At 44.7% G+C, this 26,434-nt stretch overlaps 1 protein-coding gene across 7 annotated transcripts in view; it reads right to left on the bottom strand.

Annotated features, from left to right (window-relative positions):
• ZFP64 (ZFP64 zinc finger protein) overlaps window positions 1-20,466 on the bottom strand; it is a 75,843-nt gene extending 55,377 nt beyond the window's left edge. For 2 of the 7 annotated variants that reach the window (XM_049700015.1, XM_049700014.1), the window contains exons 1-4: window positions 19,369-19,819; window positions 16,715-16,948; window positions 3,332-3,493; window positions 1,986-2,048 (exon numbers count right to left, since the gene is read on the bottom strand). In XM_049700015.1, coding sequence (XP_049555972.1) covers window positions 1,986-2,048; window positions 3,332-3,493; window positions 16,715-16,948; window positions 19,369-19,471 — 562 coding nt within the window. In that variant the 5' untranslated portion in view covers window positions 19,472-19,819. The other 5 variants (XM_033411214.2, XM_033411215.2, XM_004282909.3 and 2 more) reach the window with 5 other exon arrangements.
• Between the last annotated feature and the right edge of the window lie 5,968 nt (window positions 20,467-26,434).

Genomic DNA, 26,434 nt, shown 5'->3' with positions numbered 1-26,434 from the left:
TTATTAACTTAATAAGAGATGGAAAAAGTAAATTGTGCGTTTTTAAGCCTGGTATACACATGCCAAAATTTAAGAATGAGACACACTGGACTATTAAGACTGGTGACTTTTGGGCATGTGTCAGATAAGAAGGATGTGGGTTGTGAGTCAGGATTTTCACTCTTTACATATCAAACATGCATTTTGGCCAAATCCTAAATAGCTAAGTGCTAAAATCAATTGTCAGCCAAAGTTGGTCACTGTCCTCATAGAACAAACATCTGGGATTTAAGAATACATCTAGAAGTATATTAAAGACTGTAATTTTTTTTTTTTTTTTTTTGCGGTACGCGGGCCTCTCGCTGTTGCGGCCTCTCCCGTTGCGGAGCACAGGCTCCGGACGCGCAGGCTCAGCGGCCATGGCTCACGGGCCCAGCCGCTCCGTGGCGTGTGGGATCTTCCCGGACTGGGGCACGAACCCGTGTCCCCTGCATCGGCAGGCGGACTCCCAACCACCGCGCCACCAGGGAAGCCCAAGATTGTAATTTTATTATTAAAAATGTTCACAGTCAAATTAAAAAATCCAGGAACAATAATTTCTCATTACTGACAGCTGCTAAACAGCTTCTGTGGGCACCATCCTGTGTATGTGCAACACGGAGCAGATGCCGGATGTCGGTGGAGCTGGATGGTTTACGGCCAGCTCTGCTGGTAAAGAGCCCCACTCTTGCTGTTCCTGGCCATGAGCTCCTCTCCGGAAGTAACTAAGGTAAGTACACCTTGTCAACTCTCTGACTTGAAGATATTGACGGAGATGCTGCAGTTATGCAGAAATCATCCTACAAACCCAAGCGTGGCTAACTGTGAGTAGAGGATGCTTCCTGAAGATTTGCAGCGATGGACTCCAGGGTGTTGTCCTCACTTACAATTTTATAATGCTTCCCCGATTATCATGCATAATGACAGCACTTTACTCTTACAATGATGAATATGCTACGTGTGACTGATGGAACTTCAACACAGGGCACCCACCAGGAGAGATTCATTGCTTGTTACATTGAGAATGCTTACCAATACCTAAAACTTAATAACTTCAGATTGTGATAACTAGAAGAAATCCAAATGACATGACGCCGTGAGGCGGATTAGATATGATGGTGATCCCAGTGCAACAAGGCAATCGTTGGCCGTGGCCAAGGAGTATCAGAGATAACTGCTAGATATTTTATCTTCTTTATTTTATCTTCCAGATATTTTATCTGAGGCTAAGTAGCAGAATTTGGGCAATTAGGGATGCCCACGCCAAATTTCAGTGTCCCTCCCTTATACACGTTGACACTCACTGAATTTATATATGACTGTATCATCTGAATTATGAGCATCTAATACTTCAGGAAAAATAGTCTAAAAGCAATTCCTTCTCCATGCAGAAGGTCTGAGAGACATAAAAATAATACATTAGAGAAAATTAAAATCACCAGAAATAATCACACTTTTCTTTTTCCATGCAATCCTTTTTTTCTCTCCTTTAAAAAAAGTATTTATTAAATTCCCCTTTCAAAATTGCAAAACACACTCAGGTATCCAATGATGCAGTGTAAAGATACATAAATGAAAAGTCACTATTCTCCCCCTCCTTCGTCTGTTTACCAGTCATTACACACACCACAAACACACACACACACACACACACACTTACTTACAGGATCATCTCCTCCAAATGAGAAGAATATGTGCATTTAAATTAATTCTGGCAGATCAATTTCCAAAGTGTCTGTACCAGTTCACATTTCCACTTCTAAGTTTTCTCATATCTGTTGCAGCACTGGATTTTATTGCTCTAAACATTTTCTGCCAAAATCACGTGTAGAAACAGCATCTCGTTTTTATTTCATTTGTGTTTGTATTCCCATGATGACCAGTGAGGTTCTGCATCATATCATGTGTCTGACTTGTCCGGATCCCCAGCTCCCAGCACAGAGAAGGGATGTGTGTGAACCACTTACCCGTGTGGATTTTTAAATGACGCTCCATGTCCTTCATGCCATAGGCAGTCTTGAACTGGCAACCTTAAGAAAAGGCAAGGAAAAATCAATGACAGAGGGAAACACAGTCACTTTAGAATGGAGAAGCCTGGCAGAAACTTCCTTAACCAAGTGATGAAAGTTAATCCCACAGTAATGGGACCAACAGGTATCAGGGTGCTCCTGATACCAGGTACCAAGTACATAATATCTCGTCTGTACTTCCTGCTCAAATTGCTTCACCTACATCTGATCATGAGGAAACATCAGACAAACCCAAAGTGACGAACATTTTATTCAATATGAAATAACTGGCCTGTGCTTTGCAAAACTGTCAAAGGTCATGAAAGACAAAAGCTTAGGATTAAAGGAAACTAAAGATACATGAAAACTGAATGCAATGTGTATTATGAACTGGATCCTGGACCAGTTTTCCTTTTGATACAGAGAACATTAGTGAGACAACTGGTAAAATCTTAATAAGGTCAGCAGTTTGATAATAGTATGTATAAATATTAATTTCCTGATATTGATGATTGTACTGTGGTTATATAAAAGAATATTCTTGTTTCTAGGAAATGTACATTGAGGTACTTAGGGGTAAAGGGACATCATGTCTGCAACTTTGGGGGAAATATATGTATATATAGAAAGAATAACAAAGCAAACATAGTATGCTAATATTTGGGAAATCCAGACGAAAGGTACACAGAAATTTTTTGTGCTATTTTTGCAACTTTTCCTTAAGTCTGAAATTTTCCTTGCCTTCCCTAAAGGTTTTTTTTTTCTTTGCGGTACGCGGGCCTCTCACTGCTGTGGCCTCTCCCATTGCGGAGCACAGGCTCTGGACGCGCAGGCTCAGCGGCCATGGCTCACGGGCCCAGCCGCTCCGCGGCATGTGGGATCCTCCCGGACGGGGGCATGAACCCGTGTCCCCTGCATCGGCAGGCGGACTCTCAACCACTGCGCCACCAGGGAAGCCCCCTAAAGGTTTCTTTTTTCTTTTTTTTAAAGTAAGGAAGGAATAATTTTTCTGGATGTCTTCCTAAGTTACAGCACAGAAAGAAAAATTCACAGTAATCTTAAATCTTCACTAGTCCCATTCAAAGAAAGGCCCATGGCTATAAAAGTCTTAGAGCCCAGTGCATGGTGACCAGAGACAGTGAGAGACAGGTCGTATGTGATGATGCAAATGCTGTGGGTTGATTTTTTTAAGCCAAGCAGTTTGGAGCACATCTACATCCAATTGTCAGGAATTCACGAGTTCGAGTCCTGGACCTGTTAAGTGTCACATTCTCTACAAAAGTAGGACAATATGCTGCCTTTACCTGGATAGCAACAGTTAAGCCTCTTCTGAGCAGTTGGGGCTGTGGGCTTTTTGGCTCGTGACTTGGCAGGGAGAGAGATGACAGTGGCTGTCTGGTTTTCGTTGCTTTCTGTGGGCAGATATGTTTGATAGCCATGTTCAAAAACAAATTCTGGAGCTGAAACTAAAAGATATGATGATTATTAATTTTCATAATATGAATACCCAATAGATATTCCCTTTGCCCACCTTCCTTTGTAGAGAATGAACATGTTAATATTGCTTTCCCAGTCTCCCTTGCTGCTTAGGAGTGATCATGTGACCCCGTTCTAGCCCATGAGACACTAGAGAACATCTGCTGCAGGGCTTTTGGAAAAGATTTTCTCCCTGACTTGAAGAAAAGGTGGGGGCAGAAAGAGAGGTAGTTGAGGAAAGCTCATTCTTGCTGCCCTGGTTGCCCCACTTTCTGTCTTTGGACATGCTGGAGTGAGGACGTGATGTCTGGATCTGTGGCAGCCATTCTGTAACCATAAAGGGAGAGCAAGAAAACCAGATGTTGAGCCAGAGCCCTGAAAACCATTCAAATCTAGACTTACTAAATAAAAAAGAAATGTCCCTACCATTTACCAGGTAGGTTTTCTGTTAACTTCAGCCAAAAGCATTACTTTCATAAGCTTTATCACAAAATCCTAACAAACAACTGGAAAGGAACTGATTGAAGGAATTCTGGGCAAAACTACAAATACTCTCTAAACATAAATACTTTTTAACACAAGTACTCCTAAAACAAACAAACAAACCTTGTATTCTTACTGAAATTTTGAGGAGAAAAGAATAAAAAGGAGACCAAACATCTTTATCATCTTTGTCTTTAACCTTGTCATTATAACAGGTAAAACAGGCAGTCTCAAATTTCTTTTTTCTTTTTTTCAATCATAGTTCTTTTGACTACTTTGTTAATTAAATTTAGGGTTTGGGAATATGTATTTTCTTTCTTCCTTTGTTACATGTAATCGTCACATGGAGATGTGGCTTCAAATAGGAGCAAATACAACCACGGGGCCTGTTCATTAGATGAACTTGTCAGGCTGAGCGGCCCTAATGATGGCTTTGAGAGCCAACGTCCTCTTCTGTTTCCAAACCTCAGTCACTGAGGCACCCCCTTTGACATTTCTGCCATTGTACTTACAGAGTACACTTCTTTAAATCAACATGGGCCTGACATTACTCCCTATTTTGGCTTTGCCTGAAGCAGTAATACTCCCTCCACAGGTTTGAGGTGTTAATTACAGTTTCTCTTAAAACAAACATCATCTTTCTTTGAATCTAAGATGTTATAGACTGTAAGATGCAGCATTATTTTACACACAATAAATTTTTAAAAGTTGCCTATTCAACACATTATAATGCAATGTTTTCATATTCCTTAGGTATTTATATATGTACAGATATTCCTTAGACATTTTATAGTATTCGTTGAATGAATTCTTTTAGATTTCTTCGGATACTTGATAGGAAACTCAGGTTCCTGACCTGTACTCCTTGGGCACCTTTGGCAATGACAACTTCATTCCAACGCATGTCAAAGAATAAGCTGGGTTCTATCAGTATTTGGTATTTGAGCAAAATCATGGTTTCCATTTTCCTCAATTGAAATACGTCGGGGGAAGTGGCTTCTGTTTAAAGCTGGTCGAAAGAGTCTTACAAACTCATGTTCCATCTTCACACCAAGTCTCTTTGATGCTTTAACCAACCACACCTGCCTCTTGTTGAGATGTTTCATCTACTCTGCGGGATTAGCTATTGCTCCTGCTTCCTCTGCTCTGCTTGGTTCTCAAGGCATGGTCCCCAGCCAGCAGCACTGGACTTACCTAGGAACTCGCTACAGAGGCAATTCTCGGGCCCCACCCCCACCTACTGAATGAGAAACTCTCAGGTGGACCCAGCAATCTCACAAGCTGCCCACGTGATTCTGATACAGGCTCAAGTTTGAGAACCACTGGTGTAAGGGATCCTTTTCCAGGCATCTCAGCAGCAAACCTTAACCCGGCTTTGTCTAATTGAGGGACTCCATCTTTCTTGGTTGTTGCTTTGCAAAAACTACAGCTGTTCCTCCAGCAACAAATATTTGCTTCATTAATATCAAACTGACCCGCTGCTACTGTTTCCAGATCTTTCTGGGCACAGTTACTTTTCATCTTCTATCTGAATCATCCTGCAACATCGCAGAAGACATTTCAAACAGCAATTAAACCCAACAAATGTAGCGCCAAAAAATGCACACAACTCTGCCAAAGTGACCAAAAAAGTGATCAATGACAATGCAATCAAGGTTTCCCAGCGCGTGAAGACAATTTTTTGGTGACTGCCTCTTGGCTGGCAGCTATCTCCTTGATTCCAAGGTGCACCCCCATTTCAGATGTTACAATGTATCTTTGAACTGATAAAAGTCTAGGTTCAGCTACTTCCTAGGTGTGGGACTTCAGGCCAGTCACGTGACTTCTTTGAGCCTCCGTTTTCTTGCCTGTAAGTGGGGATAATCACTGTGCCCACTGCATAAGGTTATTGCAAAGTTTCATGAGAGCATCAGTAGCACAGGATATGTCCACAGCTGAGTCTTAATAAATGTGAGTTACTACCCTTGAGCAGAACTGGGCATCAAACTTTCAACAGGAATATGATCAAGACTCAGGGAGACCAACTGCCTTCGTTTGCCTGGGACTGAGGGTTCCCCGGGATACAGGACCTTCAGTGCTAAAACTAGGATGGCTGTTCACGCTACCATGACTTCCCAACTTTCTGCTCTACCACTTTTTGAACAAAAAAGGCTGGAAGACGCTGGGGTGGGGAGGGGTTGTGACAGTGGCCAGGCCCTCCCTATGGCTCAGCTCAGCTGTGGAGTCCGTAACCCTCCTGGGGAGGTAAGTGCTGGGTCCTGAATGATCCTGAGCCTGGGATTCCCGCCCTCCAGGGAGATCGATGGGGCTTCGTCCCCTAACTGTCCACCTGCCCCTCCACCGTAAGCCTCAGCATCCCTTTCGTGGTGAGTCACGGCAAAGTGGAAACACGAGAGTATTCTGGATAGTAACCCCTTCTCAGATATATGGTTTGCAAATATTTTCTCCCGTCCAGTAGGTTGCCTTTACGTTCTGCTGGTTGTTTCCTTAGATGCACAGAAGTTCGATGCAGTCCCACGTGCCCATTTTTGCCTTTGTTGCCTATGCTTTTGGTGTCTTGGGGGAGGCGGCAGGAAGCATAGGGAGTCAGGCACCCAAATGCAGGGATCATTTGGTGGGGGGGGTCCCTTGTCTGTCTTCAGATTTGGCATAAATAGTGGCAGTGGCCTTGGGGAATCTGAGTGTCCAGCAGAAGTGAAGGCAGCAGGGTCAACCCCAAGCACCCAGATCTGCTGAGGGGGGAACTGCTTCCAGCAGAGGCATGACCTATCCCCAGGGGAGAATGTTCTCAATGGCTCTTATAATCAAGTCCAGTGCTTAGTGAGATCAGCTCCCCCAGCCCTCCCCTAACAACCCCCAGCAGCTCACAGCCTCACGCCGGCCTTTGGTTTTGTTTTTGCCCCCTGGGCCCTCCCTGGCTTGCCCGTGTGCCCAGGTGCGTATCTGAAACACGCGGTTTGTTCTATGCAGTCCTGGTCTGTAGCAGGAGCACCTTGGGTGTTCAGTTATTCACTCATGTTGTTGCTTAAAAAGTAAGAATGTCACATGAATTTCACAGGGAACCAAAATCTCTCTCTGTGGTTGGGATCCACTGGTGTCCTAGATCCGCTGGGCTCACATGGGCCAACTGTAGCTCCTCCCACAAAACTGTTCTTCAAATAGCTGAAGATTCCACGTCTCCCAAGCCACTTTGCTTCTCGCTTCTCTTCTTTGACTTAAAAACTCCATTTTTAAAAACCTTTTCTCTTTTTTAAAATTAAAAATGTATTATTTTTTCAAAACAAAAGTAAACACCAATGGTAGAAGATCTAGGGAGTACAGAAAAGTGTAGAGAAGAAAACCTGCCCAGTGCTGTCCCCATATGGCAGTATACCCCCTTGCATGATATGCTCATTAAATACTGTACTTTTCCCCCAAAGTACTTATCTCTACTGTAATTAAATAGTTATTTGGGAAAGTATTTAATGACCATCCTCTCCTCCTTTGGTTGGATGAGCCAGGTGAGGACAACACCTGTTTCTCTCCATCACTGTTTCCCAGAACCTCACACAGACGCTGGCAGTGCAGGGGCTCAGAGAACATTGGTTGAATTAATGATGGACCAAATGACTAACGTAGCCTTTTTACATAGATTTTAAGAGTATAAAACTGGAGTCATGGCTTAAATTGTTTTGTATTCTTTTCTTTTTTATTAAACAATTAAGCAATTTTATTAAACAATTTTGCTATGTGAAAGCATTCTGCCACGTTATCATCCACCCAAAACACAATTTCTTATGGCTACATAATACGCCATCATGTTGGTTGTCACAGTTAAATTGACCATTCCCCCGTTTTGGACAATGAGTTGGTTTTTAGGTGTTTACCTTTATAAATAATACCTATCCAAAAATTTTAACTTATCTCTAGTTTCTCTCGATACCTTCCTGTAAGCTGAAGAACCAGGTCAAAATGGAATGGTCATTTTATTGCTTGGTGATTCATAATTATGAGATCCTTCCAGAAAATCTAAATCAATGTACATTCTCCCCTTCACCTTGGCTATCACACAGACTATTTGACAGGACAAAATGAGATCATTTTAGTTTAATTTGCGTTTCATTAATAATTGGTGAAGATGAATCTCTTTTCCACCATATTTTATTCATTCATATACCTTCTTTATGAACTGCCTAATCATGCTATTAGCTCTTTTTTTTTCTATTGAATTTTTACGTTTTTCTCATTGACTTGTAAATGATCTTTACAGATTTATTTATTTATGGCTGCGTTGGGTCTTCACTGCTGCGCGCGGGCTTCCTCTAGTTGCAGTGAGTGGGGGCTACTCTTCGTTGCGGTGCATGGGCTTCTCATTGTGGTGGCTTCTCTTGTTGCGGAGCACAGGCTCTAGGTATGCAGGCTTCAGTAGTTGTAGCTCGTGGGCTCAGTAGTTGCAATACGTGGGCTCTGGAGGGCAGGCTCAGTAGTTGTGGTGTGCAGGCTCAGTAGTTGTGGCTTGTGGGCTCTAGAGCACAGGCTCAGTAGTTGTGGCACCCGGGCTTAGTCGCTCCGCGGCACGTGGGATCTTCCTGGACCAGGGATCAAACCCGTGTCCCCTGCATTGGCAAGTCGATTCTTATCCACTAAGTCACCGGGGAACACCCGATCTTTACAGATTAAGGAAATTGCTTCATTGTCATATCGTCAAATCTATCGTTTGTTTGTTCCTGTTTCTTCCAGTATAGGCCATGCTTATTAGGACTCACACTTAGGGGTCTTGATTCAAATGCAAACTCAGAATTCACCTGCTGGGAGAAAAATCCACCTCTCTCTGTAAGGAAAAGTCTTCTCATGTTCTTCCAAAGGGTTTTCCTGAATGTGGTCCACACCTGCCCCAGCACATCAGCCCATCTGTCCCCCGTCCCAAGGGTGACCCTCACCCCCTCTCTCTGCCGCAGCTGATTGGTTTGGAAGCAGACACCTGCACAAACGCTGGACCAATCAGACCCCCTTGCCCTGGAATTAGGAATTGGGGCGAAGATACGCGGCTTGACGTGGACTTTCATTCTGAAAAAAGAAGCACCTACGTGCCTGACCCTGCCACTGAAAGATTTCCATCCTTTCTTGTCTTTCTCCTCCTGGTCCAGTGGTTCTCAAAATTGATCATGTACCAAAGATTCTGATGCCGAGATCTAGGTATAGTCTGGGTATATTTATAGCTGATTTTTAACAAGTTTTCCATGTAATTCTTCTGCATACCAGCTTTGAGAACTCCTGCTCTAGACTATTCTAACAGGGTAGTGGCAGGAGTGTGGCTGTCCAGAGGGGCCTCGGGATTGGATTCCACTGCTAAGCCCCTCCTCCTTGTCCCTTGCTGGCCTGGCTTCTTCCAAGACAGTGGAACGGGGCATCTTAGCCAATGGGATCTAGAATTTCTGGAGAAGCATTTCCTCTCTGGTAAAGCGAAGCCGCGCCTTTCCCCATCCATGGGCAGGGCTGAGTGAAGACTTGAGGCTGAAAGCAGCAGCAGCAGCCCCCTTGTGGCCATGAGGAGGACTACTGCCGAGGACAGCAAGAAGATGCAAAGACCCCGGGTCTGCCCTGCCGTTCGTGTTCTGAGGTAAGGAATGTTTTACAATCCAGCCCTCTTGTAGTTTAGTGCTGTTAAGAGCAACTGAAAGCATCTGAACTGACCCAAGCCCTCACTGGCTGGTCCAGATTCCCAGGACCCTGCTCAGACCCACCCAGATGGTACGCTTAAGGGAGGGGGCTGGGTGTCTGCATTTTTCACCAAAGCTCCATGTGGTTCTTTTGAGAAACACTGCAATGAGGCCTTTCCTAAGGGGTGATGTGGTGCAGTCAAGTGCAGACTCCTCGGCCAGGTAGCCTGGCTTTCAGGCCCCGTTCTGCCCCTTTCTGGCTCTGTCACCTTGGTCAAGTTATTTAATTCCTCTGTGCTTTAGTTCATTATGGGTAAAATGGGGATAATAATTCTTAGTACCTAATTTATGTTGTGAAAAGTTAATTTTTAAAATGAAATGTAAAATTTAAATTCATAACAATTTAAAACGTGAAAAACGACTTCATATATAGAGTACTTAAAAAACACATGGCGGGCTTCCCTGGTGGTGCAGTGGTTAAGAATCCGCCTGCCAATGCAGGGGATACGGGTTCAAGCCCTGGTCCGGGAAGTTCCCACATGCCGTGAAGCAACGAAGCCCGTGCACAACTACTGAGCCTGTGCTCTAGAGCCTGCGAGCCACAACTACTGAGCCCCCGTGCCACAACTACTGAAGCCCACGTGCCTAGAGCCCGTGCTCGGCAACAAGAGAAGCCACCACGATGAGAAGCCCGTGCACCACAACGAAGAGTACCCCCGTTCGTTGCAACTAGAAAAAGCCCACGTGCAGCAATGAAGACCCAACGCGGCTAAGTATTAAAAAAAAAAAAGTACACGGCACATAATGAGCAGTACATGAGAATTAGCTATTATTATTATTGCCAGATTCTCCCGGCAAATCATTACATCGTTTGCCTTACTAATAACTCACACGCTCGGCAACCTTCAACGGCTCCCCAGTTTCTTCACAATAAAGGCCAGATCAAAGCAGGGCTGCTACCCCATACTCCCCGTGTCATCTCCTGCCACTGTTATCAGATCTCGCCTTCAGAAGCAAGATCAGCTTCTCCACCTCCAGACCACCAGGAGGAAGTGGCCCCCCATCTTCCTCCACAAGGCAGGTGAGGTTCTCAAGGCCTATTATACATTCGATCTCACTCATCATTTCTTCCCTTGGCTTTCCCCGCTGGGACCAATCTACTCCATGAACTCTCTGCACAAGGCTGTACTTGTCACAGATGGCTGGGTTTGTATGTCTTACAACTAAATTCTCCTCCCCTCCCTGATGAGCCTGGAATTCTCCACGGGAAGCATCTCCATTATCTCGGCTCCAGCATCTGGCACACGACAGCCCCAGGGCTGCCCTCACGGGGCCCCGATGATGGGGCAGGTGCCACGCCATGAACTTCATGCACATTTAATGAAGTTAATCCTTACAGCTGCCCTTTCCTGCATTCATTTGGTAACTGTTTTACTGAGTGCCTAGGATGTGCCAGGCCTGGTGCTGGGTGGCAGGAAAACAAGACTGATTAGTTCCTGCTCCAGGGAGATTTACAGTCTAGTAAACTAGATATTAAACTACTAGTTGGGGGCCCACAAGCCAAACTGAGCCCTCAGAATTTTTTTTTAAGGCTTTCAAAATCAACTAGGTGGGTTTCCCTAGGTCAATGACCTCTGGCCAAAGACCACCAGGGACACACCTGTAGTTGGATAGGTTGATTAGTCATTATAACGAAGGAAACCTCATACCGCGTGAGCCGTGGAGGGTCTCAGTAAGAGGGTGTTAGAAAGGACCTAAAGAGTATTAGAGGTTTGGGGCTCATGTTAGATGATTTTGGGGGGACAGTTCACGGAAGCCTGCGTTGGAGGCTGTCAGGAGGTGGGGACAAGTCTATGATTTGGTATCTTAGCGACTATTACTGAGAAGCACAGAAGGTAAAGCCGTAGTAGGTAAAGCAGCAGTGTCACTCAGCTCAGTGGGGGAGGAGGGGATGTCTGGTATTCCGTGGCTCAGGTATGAGGACAGAGGGGTTCTGTCTTCATCCTGTCCCACCACAATCAGAGTGGCCCTGTCTCCTGCAGACTTTCTGTGAACCTGTTTGCGTTCACCAGGAGAACAGCACGACCCACCAGCGAGAGTCAGCCCAGCTCCCAGCAACACCAAGGCCCAGTTGATGCTGCTTCCTGGCTCTCGGGGGCTGCTTTCCTCCTCCTCTGCTTATTGTCCAAAGGCCCGCCCACTCTCCATCACAGTGGATCCGCTGTTGCATTTGCTGCCACTGCCTGATCCCCAGGAGCACCTGAATTTACTTTTCTGGCTAAAGACTGCTTGTTACGAAATAACAAATTAATTGCAACTGTGATATGTGTTAGGCGAGGAAGCAGTGACGAACCTAACCTTAGGGGTGGGGGCGGTGGGGGGGAGGGAGAAATCATAGGTAGCTTCTAGGTGGAGGTGACTTTTAACCTGGGACCTAAAAAAGTGGGAATTAAGCAGAAGAGGTGGGAAAGATCATTCTAGGTCCAGTGATAATTCAACTCATATTGGCTGGGGGCTTGCCATGAGCCAGGCCCTGTGCAAAATTTTCCGTGTGCTGTTTCATTTAATTTTCACAGCCCCTGATTGGGTAAGTAATGAGAGCTAACCCTGACAGCTCTAAGTGTCTTCCATGTAGGTGCCCATGGCAGCCCGGCTGGGACCCTGAGGTTGAGAACCACCATTACTTCCATTTTATAGCTGGGGAAACGAAGACACTGAAACCCTAAGTCACCTGCCCAAGGTTACCTGGTTAGCAAGTGAGGTAGCTGGGCTTTGAACCCAGGCAGTCTGGCTCAGGACCTTAGACTCTTCACTACCAAATTCTGTGGCCTTTCTATTTATTCTTGTCCCCACTTTAAAAACGAGACACCAGGAGCTATTATAATTTGCATCGGTCACACGGCTCCTAAGGCCCTGTGCAGCCAAGACCAAACTTGGGGACCGGACTCCAAAGCCCCAGGATTTTAAGCCGTGAACTTAGAAAATGCATATAGAATGCTAATTTTTTTTTTTTTTTTTTTTTTTTGCCAGCATCAATATCTAATTTTACTGCTTTTATAGAAAAGTTCTTAAATTAACTGCCAAACTGTAGGCAGCTTTCAAAGCTAGCAGAGAATAAACTTTACTTTACATCCAACTATTACTGGGCTGAGACAAGACATAGGAGCTGAGTGAGGGAGAGTTTCGTTTAATCAAGGACTGAAGAGCGACAAACTGCCCAGGACAATAACTGGGTGTGGGTATCTGGAGGAATCTGCCAGGGTGAGGGGTCAGACTGTGACTTAGGGCAGTGAGCGACCCTCCAACTGGGTCGAGGCCCAGAATCCCCCAGGTGCTTGTTAAAAATGCAGATGCCTAAGCCTCAGCGATTCGGGTTCAGAGGTGCAGCCCAGGCACCAGTATCTTTAACAAGCTCCCCTGGGATCCTGGTCCATAGGTAGGTCTGGAAACTGCGGCTATGCAACGTTGAAGCCCAAACCTGGAGGAAGTTGGGCCCAGAAAACCAAACTAAATAGTGTTAAAGAAAGGGAAAAAAAGCAAGATTCTGCTTGTTTTGTGGCAGAAATGCAGGCGCAGTCAGGGAGAGCAGCTGGATCCGGCAGAGACTCGGTATCCTGCAAATCTCACCCCACGCGTTAATCTCTGCATGAATAAAAGCGGTCATTTATTGAGATACTGTCCCAGGTCCTTTACGTGGATTACTGCAGAGTCCTCACAATAACCCAATGATATTAGGTATGAATTAGGAACCTAATTCTACTACCTAATAGTATTAAGAACCATTATAACCCCTTTCTACAGATGAGGAAAATTAAGCAAAGTAAGCGACTTGTCCACAGGCCAGGATGGCAGACTGGGATAAATGTCCAGCAGTCCGTCTCTGGAGTTTGGAGCTCCTGTCAACTCTGTGCAGTAGGTGCCACCATGAGCTGGGCACAAAGAGGGCTCCAGGCCTGGCCTGAGCGTACAGGGCAGTTGGCAAAACTGAGGCATGGCCAGAGTGAATGGCGGCAGGGTAGTGGAAATGCTAAGAGGAGGGTGAACATCTCTGAGCAAAGAACTAGGACAAAAGAAGGGGCAGTTATTTGGTGTGGGGTCAGCTTCACTGATAGATGTGAGATTTGGGCAACTGTGCATTCACTCCACAAAGAATATGGTGCCGGGGATCCACGGTGAACACGAGGGGTGCAGCTCCTGACTTCATGGTGCTTAAGGTTCAGCAATGGGACAGACCTTGAAGTTTGTTCTGCAAATATTAAGTACTGGGACTTGACCTGGTCTGGGAGAACCGTGCACATGCATGTGTGTTGTCAAAGAGGGGCTCTTTGAGGAAATGCCTTTAAGCCCAGCTCTGACACACGCATAAGAATTGAGTCAGTTCCAGGCAGAGGGAACAACACATACAAAGGCTCCCAGGCTTGAGGAAATGTGGCACATTTGGAAAACAGAAAGGACATCATCAAGGCTATTGCAATTCAGAGGGGAGGGGAATGTCCTGAGATGAGCCAGATCCTCTGTGTGCAGTCTGTCATGAACCTTAAAGTTTTGAGGTTGAGCTGGTGTCAGGCAGGCAGGAAAGGTATTTTAGGCAGAGGGAACAGCATAAGCAAAGGCTCGGAACCCAGAAGGATGCAATGGCCACCAATAAAGTGTAGGCCTTGAGGTCTCCTCACGCTGGGGCCTTGTGTCCCAGGCTTCACACCCAGTGTGTGAGGTTACTGGGAGTTTGTGTTTGAGGATAGGGAACCCAACACGGAGTCTTCAGGGAGAAGACCACGAGGGTAAGGGCCAAAGCACTTAAGTCCCAGGACCGTCTTGAACCTGTGGTGGGACCCTGGCCATGCCTCATACCCACTTGCAGCATTACTTTGTCCAGCTGTAAAATGAGAAGGTTGTACCAGGCTCATCTCTAAGGTGGTTTTCAGTTTTTACATTTTCTTGGTGACTTCCTTTAAAATGAGAATTAAAATAAATTCGGGAGAAAGTGGGAAGACCTCAAGGTAATCCTACTAAAGTTTGTGAGGTGATCAATTATATTTCAATGCTTAAGGAATTCAGCAGAAACATTATTTTGGAGGCATTAAGGAAACAACCACAAAATTTTGCTTGTTGCTGAAAAATTCAGACACCACACCAATGTACAACTGATAGGGCGAAAGTTGGTACCCCCACTTCAGATGTTCTCCACACCTCGGCTCCAGATTAACTGCTTGCAAAACATTGAGAACAAGTCAGAAGCTGTTGGTGTGCTCAATCAGGCTCACAGACGTATCCTGTTTGGCCAACAAAGTTTTAAAATTTCGGAAGTTTTACATTTTTCAGTTTCTCAGAAAAAAAAAACCCAAATATGACTGGATCCAAAGAGCAGCTTTCTCTACTTTACCACAGTCCTCACCATTCCCTAATGCCTTATGCACAGCTTACTTCTCTCATTAACATTACTCGCTTCATTCCTGTTCTAGCAGCTTTCCGTGAATATAATACTATGTATGTATGCATATATATGCTTTTTTACACTTACCTTGAGAATCTATGTCTGTACAGAGATCTAGCTTCTCTTTTCAATGCTAAGTCACATTCTACTGTCTGAATTTATTCATCTAATAAATTACTAGATTACTATTCACTATTCATCTCTGGTATTTATTCATCTAATTTCCTCTTGACATATATATACAAAGGTTCCATTTTCTTTACAGTATATAAGTTAAGCAAATACCCATGTACATTTGTTTATCAAGTTTTATAGGATAAATACCTAGAAGTGCACTTACTGGGTAAACATGTTTCTGTACATTTTAAACTTTAGAAGACTTTAAATGTAAGATTTAAAGATTGAAAGATATCACAAAATTGCCCAGTTTATATGAATTTACATCTCCAGAAAGTAAAGGAAAACAGTATTTGATTTGCATTTCTTTAACTACTAAGGCAATGGAGCATCCTTTTATGTTTAGTGGCTCTTGAATATCATCTGCTGCCCTCTGCTAACTTTTCCGCTTGGTTCTTTTATTGAATTTTAGGAGTTCTTTATATATGAGGGACATTAGGCCTTAGTCACACACGCGCTGCTATTTTTTCCCCAGTTGTCTTTAGACATTTTTATACATTGTTTTTCCTTTGGAAAAATGGTAGCTTTATTTACAACCTCATCACATGATTCTTTTTCTTTTGGGGGAGGGATCCCACAACCTGTCTTCCTTGGCAGGCACAGTATTAATAAATATAATTTTTAACTTAAAAATTGGAATGCCTTTAGCTAACAAATACATTTTCCATTTCCCCACTGGATCCAGCAGTGTGTCTACCAACTATCTCAAAAATGGCTTACTTCCTATTTTTAAAGTAGTCTGTCTGGTCCCGTAAGGCAGATTATATAGGTATAAGTATAGGGGTGTGTGTGTGTGTGTGTGTGTGTGTGTGTGTGTGTGTGTGTGTGTGTGTGTGTGTGTGTGTGTGTGTGTGTGTGTTTGGGTCTCTGTGTGTGTGTGTGTGTTTGGGTCTCTGTGTGTGTATAATTTTTGCTCTAGAACTTTTGCAGTTTCATGCTGCACATTTAAATTTTACATTCATTTGCAATTTATTTTGGACACAACCAAGAACTAGGATGAACTTTTCTGTTTTCCTGGTTGGTAGCACAAGGGAGGGGAGGCATCAATGCCTGTTTATAGATTTAAAAACTAAAAAAAAAAAAATTTAAACATTTTTTTTGTCCCTTTAGACAAATAATGCAAATTCAGGCATCACACACATACTCCCACCACCCCAAATTACCACCTTTTCCTTTTTACCATTTCCTGCGAGTATTTTTTTCGTAGTATATAGGTTTTTGTTTTAGAAACCTGTTTTTTGTCTGTTTGTTTTGTTTACCACATGACAACAATTTATAACTGCTACCACTTAATGTTTTAACCTAGCGGTTCCCAAACCTGGCTGGGCAGCTGGCTTCCCAGTGGAGCTTGTTAAAAATAATGAATCAGCAACCCTAGGGGGTTGGCCCTGAGTATCTATATTTTTAACAAGTTCTGTGGAGGCGTTCGGGACATAGCCAGGCCAACTCTAAGTGACTCCCCCATCCCCCAGCCATACCTGTGATCGTCTGGGTCTCAGAGGTGATTGTTCGTGTGGTGGTCTGAGTCTGGGTGGCAGGCACCGTTTCCTCTGATACAAACTGTACTGTGCTGGGCGCCGCCCCAGATGTGCCGGTCAGCTGGCAGCCACTCTGCTTGTGAGCTACAAAGGCGTCCAGGTTGTTAAACTGCTGCTTGCAGATGCCGCAGATGTGGATGTCGGGAGTCAGCTCAACCAGCACTGTTGTGCCACCTGGAACTCCATGGGACATAGGGGAAGTCACAGATTAATTCCAAACAGCTTGAAATTACAACACAAACCAGATTCATGGTAAAAAAAAAAAAGGGCATGGCGGCAGACATAGCTAGTTGCTGGCCCAATATCTATTCCATTCCCCTCTTCTTGCAAACAGAATCCCAGTTCTGCCCTAGCAGCAATGTACCCAGACCCAAGTGATGCTCCTGGTCATTGCCTACAGGGGCACTAGTGGTATTTTATGTGAGAAGGTTCTCCAATGTGCAGGGCTACCCTACACGTCAAAGGACCAGCAGCCATCTCCTACCCCAACTAAAAGGTAGTTGTACTTCCCAGTCATTATGAAAACTAATGCCCCCACTATTCCAACCCCCTATCCCATTATGAGAACCACTAGTCTAAATAATCTTGGCCCACTACATACTTGGGAACCCCTCCAGCACAATGCTGGAGGAGCTTCTGGGAAAAGTGTGGCTTTCATGATAAAAAGGGATCTGACATGGTTAACACTGTCCACCTCTTCTTCTGGCCTTGAATGCAGATGTGATGCCAGGGCCTTCTGCAGCCACACTATAACCATGAGATAAATGCTAAGATCTCTACAAAAGCTTACTTCACGGATCCCCTGAATCAACCTTGGAATCAACCAATTCTAGACTTCTCATTAGGCCAGTATAGTTCAGTTTTGTTACTTGTAACCAAAATTCATTCCTAACTGACAGAGGCGTTATTTCACAACAGTAATAATACAAAGAGTTAAGACTGTATTAACATTTGCAAAGCGCTTACCACAGTCCTGGCACTATATTAGAAAGTGCTATATAAATGTTTGTTAAATAAAGAAATACAATTAATAAGTCTCTAACCAATATGACTACCTTTTTATTTTAAAAAATTTCTTTGCCTTATTACAAGGAAACTCAGGTTTATAACAGAAAATTTGGAAGAGAAGAAGCAAGGAGGGCTATCACTCACAATCTTTCCACCCACGCGTACCATGAACATTACAAAATATTTTCTTCCATTCATTTTCAGTTAAAAATTATTTAAGATCCTAGTGCATTGTAAATTAATCTTTTTCCCACATGCTATCACACAAGCATTGTGCTATATCACTAAAATCTCTATAAAATAATTATTTAATGACAACACATTATTCCATGTTTTCCAAGCCTCATAATTTCTCAGTAGCTATAAGATTTGTATATTATTCCCAATTTTCCCCAGTCTAAACAGTACGAGAACTACCTTTGTACACATATGGTTGGCATCCATGCATCATAATCTTTTTTGGAAAATTTATAAAATATTTGCTTTACGTCCAATTTCCCCCTTCCAACCAAGACAAGACATCTCTGTGCAGAAATACAATTTGGTTGACTTGCTATGAAGAGATCCTCTGGGCTGAGCATGGTAATGTTTTATAAGCCATCTTGCAAACACCGAAATCAATGGATGGAAGGAATGGACACTTTTCTTCTCCTCTGGAACACTGCCTTCCTGTAGCTACTAAGGTGCCCAAGCTAAGAGGAAGACAAGGAATCAAGAGATGTAGTGATTGCATCGCTGAGGATTCCTTAATGATCAAATAGGACTGATACCCAGGAAGAAATGGGGAGAAGTTTCTGCTTCATATGATGGTTATGAGGATTAAATGAGATGGTGCTTGTAAAAGGCCAGCACAGGGATCCCCTCCCCCAGCATGTCACCTGGTTAGGTTATTACTGAGGTGCCCTATTTGAATTTGAAAGTATCCCCTCCGAAAATCTGTATTAATTGAGACCCAGTAACAAACAACGGGCACAATTTGTGCGTATCACCAACAAAAAGAATTCCTTTATCTTTGCAAAGTTCTCCAAACCTGTCTCCACATCAGAATAAGGGGGCGGGCCGGGGGTGGGGGGTTGTTTAAATATGGCCACGTCTGAGCCCCACTTCGGAGATACTCAGTCATAATGGTGGTGGGCTGAATGCGGGCTGAGGTTTCGGGAAATCTGCGCTTTTCACAAGTTATGCATGGAATACACAGCCAAGTTTGGAAACCAATGTCTCCAAACTTGTAAACAGTAACAGCAAACAAGCTAAACGCTTACTAGGTGCCAGGGGTTCTCAAACTTTATGTGCATCAGAATCGCCCAGGATAAGGCCGCCCTCCTCCCCTCAAGCCCACCCCGCCACCTGATGGGTGGGGCGCAAAGAGCTTTTCTTTTCTTTTTTTTTTTTTGTCCTTTTTTCTTTTTTTAAGTAATCGCTCGAGCTCCCAGGTGGCTGGTTTGCGCTCAGTCCCTGGTCCACACTTTGGGAAACAATGCTCCGGGCGAAACCATGGACTTGAAAAAGGCTGTCTTCAACAAGAAAATTAAAATGAACCCCAAACTCAAAACGACCACGGCCCCGTTCCCCATTCAGATCTCCACCTTTAATGTGGAAAAGGCTTCGCAGTAAGCCGGCAGACCTTGTGAAAGTCCCCGAGCCCCAGACTTCCAGAATTTGGGGCCGCCGAGACAGAACTTTTCCCATCAGCGTTGCCGCGGTTACCCCGAATCTACCTCCAAACTCCGCCGGGGGGCGGGGAATGCCCCAAGGGGGTGACGACTGTCTGAACGGCACGCCCTCCCCCACGATTCCCTTCCAAGAGATCTCCGGAGGCTGGAGAACGCCCCCGCCCCCGCGCCGGCTTGGGGCCCCCCCGCCAGCCCTCTCCGGCGCCTCCCGCACGGCGCGCCCGCCGCGGTCCCCGAGACGCCGGTTCCAGGCCGTCACCCTGATTTCGGGGCCCCGGGCCTGCTAGCTGCGTCGCAGACGTGCTTGGGCCCGGGCCCCGGAGCGCGCACTGGGCCCCGGAGCGCGCGCTGCGCCCGGAAAAGCACTTACTTTGCACCGAGCCCGGGAAGCTCTCGCCCTCGCTGCTCGCGTTCATGGCCGCAGACTGGGAGGTCCCCGGCCGGCCGGGGTGCCAGGGTAGGGGGGCGCGGGTCTACATGGTGCAAGGACTTTTCCTTTTATTTTTCCACACCCCCCAGCCTTCCTTCTCCCAACTCTGCGAGGCGGGGAGGACGGATGTAAAGCAAGCTCCACTTCCGCTGCCTAGAGGGCGCTGGCCGGGCTCGGCCGCCCCAACCTGCCTTTGCATCAGCGGCTCTCGGGGGAAGCAGCGGTCCAATCCCGATGCCCGGGCCGCTAGGCCCTGCACCCGCGGAATCCCCCGGGAGCCGGATGGCGCACACGCGTCTCCGCGGGTTGGGCGACCACGGGCGGCGAGGGATGCGCACCCCGGGCTGCGGCAGCCGGCGCCCAGCTCACACCCCTGCGGTCTGGGCCGGCGCGTTTGGCCTCCCCGGCTCTGGCGCCTTTGCACCTGCAGCCCTGGGCGTCTGGTCCCCACTGTGGCCGGGCAGCCGTGTCGCCCCCGGGTCGCCCGGGTGGTTTGCAGAGAAGACCGAATCGGGCTGCAGTTGGGTGGGTGCGCGGGGCGCCGCGGGCTTGGGGTGAACCCCGGCTGAGCGTCAGCGCCCGGCAAATCAGCAGAGCGCTGGGCGGGTCCCCTGCCCAGCTAATGAAATAAAGAGGACCGTGATCACGTGCCTGAGTAACAACTGGGATCAATCGCTGTAAGCTCCCTGCTCGGGGGTCTGCCAACTTTTTTATGCATCACAGTCACCTGGAGAGCTTGTTAGGACGGAGACTGCTGGGCCCACCCCAGAGTTTCTGACTCAGTGCGTCTAGGGTGACGGCCGAGGATGAGCATTTCTAAGTTATAAGGTGAAGCTCCTGCTATTGGTGGACGCTGCTTTCCCTGATCTGACCGGTTGCCTGACTTCCTCTCTTTACTACTCTCTCCTTCCCTCAGGCGGCAGCCCCAGGCACTCTCCAGCCTCAAGGCTTCTGTGCTTACTGTTCCCTCTATCCACCTGCCACCTTCCATAACCCCTTCAGGTCCTGATTTCAAATTCCCATCCTTAGAGAGACCCTCCTTGGCTAGCCCATTCTAATCCTGCAGTCCCTCCTCCACCACCCAATGGCTCCCTGTTTCCTTCCGGTCTGCTTCATCTTCTTAGAACTTATCACACCTAACATTGTATATCTGGAATATCTCTATCTGTATCTATCTATCAATCCATCAGTCTATCTGTATATCTGTCTATAGAGATAGATGACAATTTACTTGTTTATTACCTGTTTTCCCTTGCCCCTTACATTCAATAAATCCTAATGAACGTGGGATTAAAAATAACAATCTCTTTGCCTCAGTGGGCACTCCAATCTGGACTTGGAATATCACATGGTAGCGCTTGGCTAGGTCTGAGAAGCCGCTCCTTTGGATGAAGCCTGACTTCTCCAGTTTACCCCAGTCTCCACTCCTCCTTAATACTTCTTGATATCAAGACTGAGTATCAGTTCTAGATCATTGCCCTTGTGCTGCATGTATTTGAATTTTTACATTCAAATAAAATGTATTTATACAAAATTTCCAACATGTTTCTGATAGAAAAAGGGATTTACCCCCCCCCCCATGGTTTAAATATTCCTTTTGACTAAAAATCTCTACCAAGGAATTACCTGTATTACCTGTGCTATGTCATGTAATCCTCAGAACAACACAGAGATAGACACTATCATACTAGTTCATAGATGCAGAAACAGCCTCTTAAAGGTTAAACAAATTTCCTCCAGTCAAAAGGCCAATAAAGGACCAGCTCAGTTAAGAATCCTTGAGGGCAAGTATCAGAAACTGTAGAAGAATAGAGATTTGCATAGGCTTCAAAGTCAGTCAGTTAGAATTATATCCTTCATTAAATGATTCCTGGCAGGAGATTTCCAGATACTTTCTTCAATTATTAAGAAAATACACAATATTTTAAAAATTCTGGTAATATCATAACAAGAATAATGAGGCCATAGTCACTGGGTTAATTGTCATTGGTTTTGTGAGCAAAGATATCCTTCTCTTAACAAAATCATTTATAATTTCAAGTGATCAAAATGTTTTTGACAGTAGACATTTTAACAAGTTTAGTTTCCTATGGCAACCATGCACAATTGACTAAAATTTAAGTTCTCGAGGCAGAAACTTTTATTTTCTTCCTTGGACACCAGCGTCTATAACAGCGCCTGGTATCTAAAAAGGGATGGAGGGATGGGTGATTAGTAGCACGGTTACTTTGGAAGATAACTATTAAAGCAAACCTTTGACTATTACAGAAAAGCATTTTTCCCTTTTCAGTAAACATACAGACAAAAGTGTGGTACAATGACAGAATCTAGAAAAATTATAGATTCCATTTAAGTCGTGTGGTAACTGGTATGCAAATACCTTTTTAGTCTCCTTTATTTTCCTAGACAAAGGCGAACAAGAATGGCTAGCTTTGCACTTTTCAGAAGTACTTGTGTCAGCAGCCTCTCCACTCAGTTTCCTCAAAAGTACTACAGAAAATTCTGGCCTAAAGTTTCACCTATACATTGAACCGAGGCTGGTGAGCTGACCCTGAGTCTGTTGCCCTTTGATCCGTTCCTTGCCACCCTGCTCAGCTCTGCATGTCAGGGGAGCTGACCCCTGTCTGTAATTTCCAGGCTCCTGGGGCTTCTAGCTTCCTGTTGGGTTTGCCTAATGGATGGAAGGGAGAAACCAGAGTATTTCTCCGCCACTCCTCTCCCTATCTGGGTGGCAGTGGCTGTGTCTCTGCTATGGCCCCGGATCCCAGAAGGGCCCACTGTGGCCTCAGCTTCTGGCAGGTGACTGGTTCCTGGTGTCTGAAAATATGTCCTCCTCCTTTGGTCCCCAGCCTTCTCCCTGGGGAGCAGGGGTAGTGACTTCCAGCCGTTACTAATCTCTGGTTGCCTAACCATTCCCATTTAGCCTTTCAGCTCTTTCATCACCTGTGAATCAACTCCTGACATCAACTTTACTTAAATCCTCAGAGTTGCTTTCTCTTTCTGGTTGGGCTCTGGTTTAAGGTTTGGATTAAGGTTTGTGGGGCTTATAATTTTCTTCTTGCTTTTCTGGACGCGGCAGGTGATTCTTAACTGGAGAGTGCCTTAGAGTCTCCAAGGGAACTTGCTGAGAACACACATGCTCAGGCACCACCCAGATGCATTGGAATAGAATCTTGGGGCGTGGGCTCCAGGCACGTAGCATGGAGGCACGTCGTGGATGACACTAGCAAGCCCCTCCTGACCTTTTCACTGAAACCTGATCTGAAATCTTGGAGCAGACCAGGGGAAAATTTTTTATATTCCAAAATGGATTCACTAACAATATTTAACAACTGCGTGCAGTCCTCACATAAACATGAAGGTCAATAAAGAAACACTTGAAAGTTAAATAAGTGCTAAAACCTACTGTAATAGGATATAATCAAGACTCAACCTGTCGGGCATTAAGTGGTGATTACACAACCAATTATTTTGATGACAGCTGGCTTTGAGTCTTGCCTGGCATCTAACGGAGGGTGGCACACCTGTGTTTTAATAGTATCTTCACTTGATTTCATACGAGCAAGCACACACATGCTTGAGTTTTTCACTCTTTTATATAGTTAATATCTTAACATGAAAACACTCCAACAGTATAGAAAGGTATACAGTGAGAAGTGGGCGCCCCTTCAACCTCTCACAGCCCCCCACCCCAGTTTCCTTTCAGGAAATAGTCACTATTACCAGATGCTGGGGTGTTCTTCAGAAAGGTATATGTATATGCAGCCATTTCTTTTTCTTCCAAATAATACCATAATGCAAACAACACTCTACGGCCTGATTTTTTTTTTGCATAACAATGTATTTTGGAAAATATTGCTTACAAGTGGATCTAGATTTGCCTCATTGCTTTAGGAAGATTTCAGGTTTCCATTGTGTATCTACATATACTAAAATTTACTTAAACATTCCCTGTTAATGAACATTTAATTTGTTTTTTGGTTACCACAGACAAAGCTGCAATGAATATATATCTGTATCTATGCCTGTACAGAAGAGAGTATATCTGTAGGATACATTCCTAAAATAGAATTGCTAGGTCAATGGGTATATGCATTTAAAGTTTTGATGCTTTCCAATGGCACTTAGAACTCCCATCAATAACTTGTTAGGACACCTCTTTCCTACATCCTAACTCACACAGTGTTATCAAGTTTCTGATCTTTGTCAATCTGGTGGGTAAAAAAAAAAAAAAGCTATGTTGTAAATTTAACTTGCATTTCTCTAATTACGATACAGTTCTGAATTTAAGCAACAAAACAAAACAAAACAAACTCCTAACACCTATCTATCTCCAACAAAACAGAACAATGTAGTTACAAAATGTGTAATTATTGATTCAGAAGAGGTTCAAATATAATGCATAGATGGCAAAGAAGACACTTTCTTCCAAAGTCTGAATGTCAAAGAGCTAATGTGACAGTTCATGTGAACTTGTGGGGGTCCCCAATGTGTTAAAAGTCAGCATGTAATGCTTTGGCCTGTGTGTTTTCAAATAGTTTTAATATGTTAAAGACAAAATTCAAATCAGATATTTGCTGAGCTTTTGAAACACCCTCAGTGACCCTATGGTTTGAAAACCACTGCTGTAATTCTCATTTTACAGAATGGGAAACTGAGGTCCTTCCCTTGTGGGAATCCAAAGCTACTGGTGGAAATTTGAAAATATTTATTTTTTTTTACCTTTTTGAATACTTTTTCATATCTTTTTATTTTGGAATAGTTTAAGACTCACAAGAAGTTGCAAAAACAGTACAGAGTTCTCACACTACCTTCCCCCCCACAGTGATAACATCATATTCTTTTTGTGTTGCCAAAAACTCTTGAAATGTTCGTTACTTTTAAATGCTTTTGACCCATCCAAGATCACAGCCAATTCAGAAGGATAGTCATGTCACAATTGTATTGATAATCCAGATTTTCATTACAGTGTCCCAGTAAGTATTTTAGTTAGACCACACTTGCTAAAAAAATCAATAGTCCCCAAAATACAAAGGCTCAAAGTCACAGAAACTAATTTCTCATTCTCCATTCTAAGATGGGTGCTGCTGTCAGTGGAAGGAGGTCTCCTTGAAGGAGATGTGGACCTTCTAGAGTGGGAGTGGGGCAAGTTTTGATGGATGGATAGCTGTGGCACAGAAAAGGTTCTCTACTTTTTCTCAGATGATGTATCACCCAGGAGGTCTGTAGACCTAGGTTTTAATTCAGTGTATTATTATTTAGCTAACTCTATTGGACTTTTTTGTTTGGTCTTCCTACTATCCCTCTCTTACTTCTGATAACAGGATTGCTTCTTTCCATGACTTCCTTTGAGAAAGGTTCCCCTTACTCCACATAATGTTAATCGCAGCCCCCCAGCCCAAAGGTCACAGAGGTGGTCATGGGACACAGACCAAGCCAGCAACTCCTACCATGCTGAATTATCTGAAGCTCACCCAAGTTTCTGTACCATATACGTTCTATTCTGTTTCCCAACTGAAATTCTGTTTCTCACTTTATCTACCAGGATCGTATCTCCGTATTTAATCTGAGCTCAAGGTCCCCTTCTACAGAACCTCTTTCAGGATCTCCTAGGTGGATTGAGGAGCCTCTCCCTAGATCCTTCTGTGTGGCCATATTCTAGCACTTGCCACAGTGTTTTGTAACCACTGGTTGACTTGTTGGCCTGTTTCAGTTAGGATGCCTTTGGCTGTCAACATCTTACATAGAGTTTTTCTCAGTTATGCCTCAAGGCATAGATAACATCAATCCTCTCAGTAGATGGACAGCAGTGGGTTTACTGGAGCTGCTGGACTGGTTACATTGGTCAGGACTAGCTTTTGTCTCGGGCTGTGTCCAGCCTCCTTCTAAGCTATACATGAAAATACTCATTTCCTTTCACTAGTGATTAGTCTACCAGTGGACATGTATGATGTTGTGATTTATAATGAGAAATATGTGTTTGGTTTTCCACCTTTCTTGGCATGGAGTTCCTAAAACCCCTTGGAATTTCCTAAGAGACGAGAGTGGATGAAAGTGCCTTTTTTTTTTTTAAATTTTATTTATTTATTTATTTTTGGCTGCGTTGGGTCTTCGTTGCTGCACACGGGCTTTCTCTAGTTGCGGTGAGCGGGGGCTCCTCTTCCATGCGGTGCGCGGGCTTCTCGTTGTGGCTTCTCTTGTTGTGGAGCACGGGCTCTAGGTGTGCGGGCTTCATTAGTTGTGGCACGCGGGCTCAGTAGTTGTGGCTCATGGGCTCTAGAGTGCAGGCTTAGTAGTTGTGGTGCACGGGCTTAGTTGCTCTGTGGCACGTGGGATCTTCCTGGACCAGGGATCTAACCCGTGTCCCCTGCATTGTCAGGTGGATTCTTAACCACTGCGCCACCAGAGAAGTCCAAAAGTGTCTTCTGTTATGTTAATGAGGTGACTTTTGGAAAGTCTCTAAGTAACCTAAGTATGGGGGCTGGTTGCCAGGGGAACCAACCCTGTGATTAGAGGGTTGGAACTTTCAGTCTCACCTCCCCCTTTAAT

Source organism: Orcinus orca, chromosome 16 (assembly GCF_937001465.1).
Source record: "Orcinus orca chromosome 16, mOrcOrc1.1, whole genome shotgun sequence".
NCBI lineage: Eukaryota > Metazoa > Chordata > Mammalia > Artiodactyla > Delphinidae > Orcinus > Orcinus orca.
Note: the sequence above shows the minus strand (reverse complement) of the source record. Positions and strands in the feature narration are given on the sequence as shown.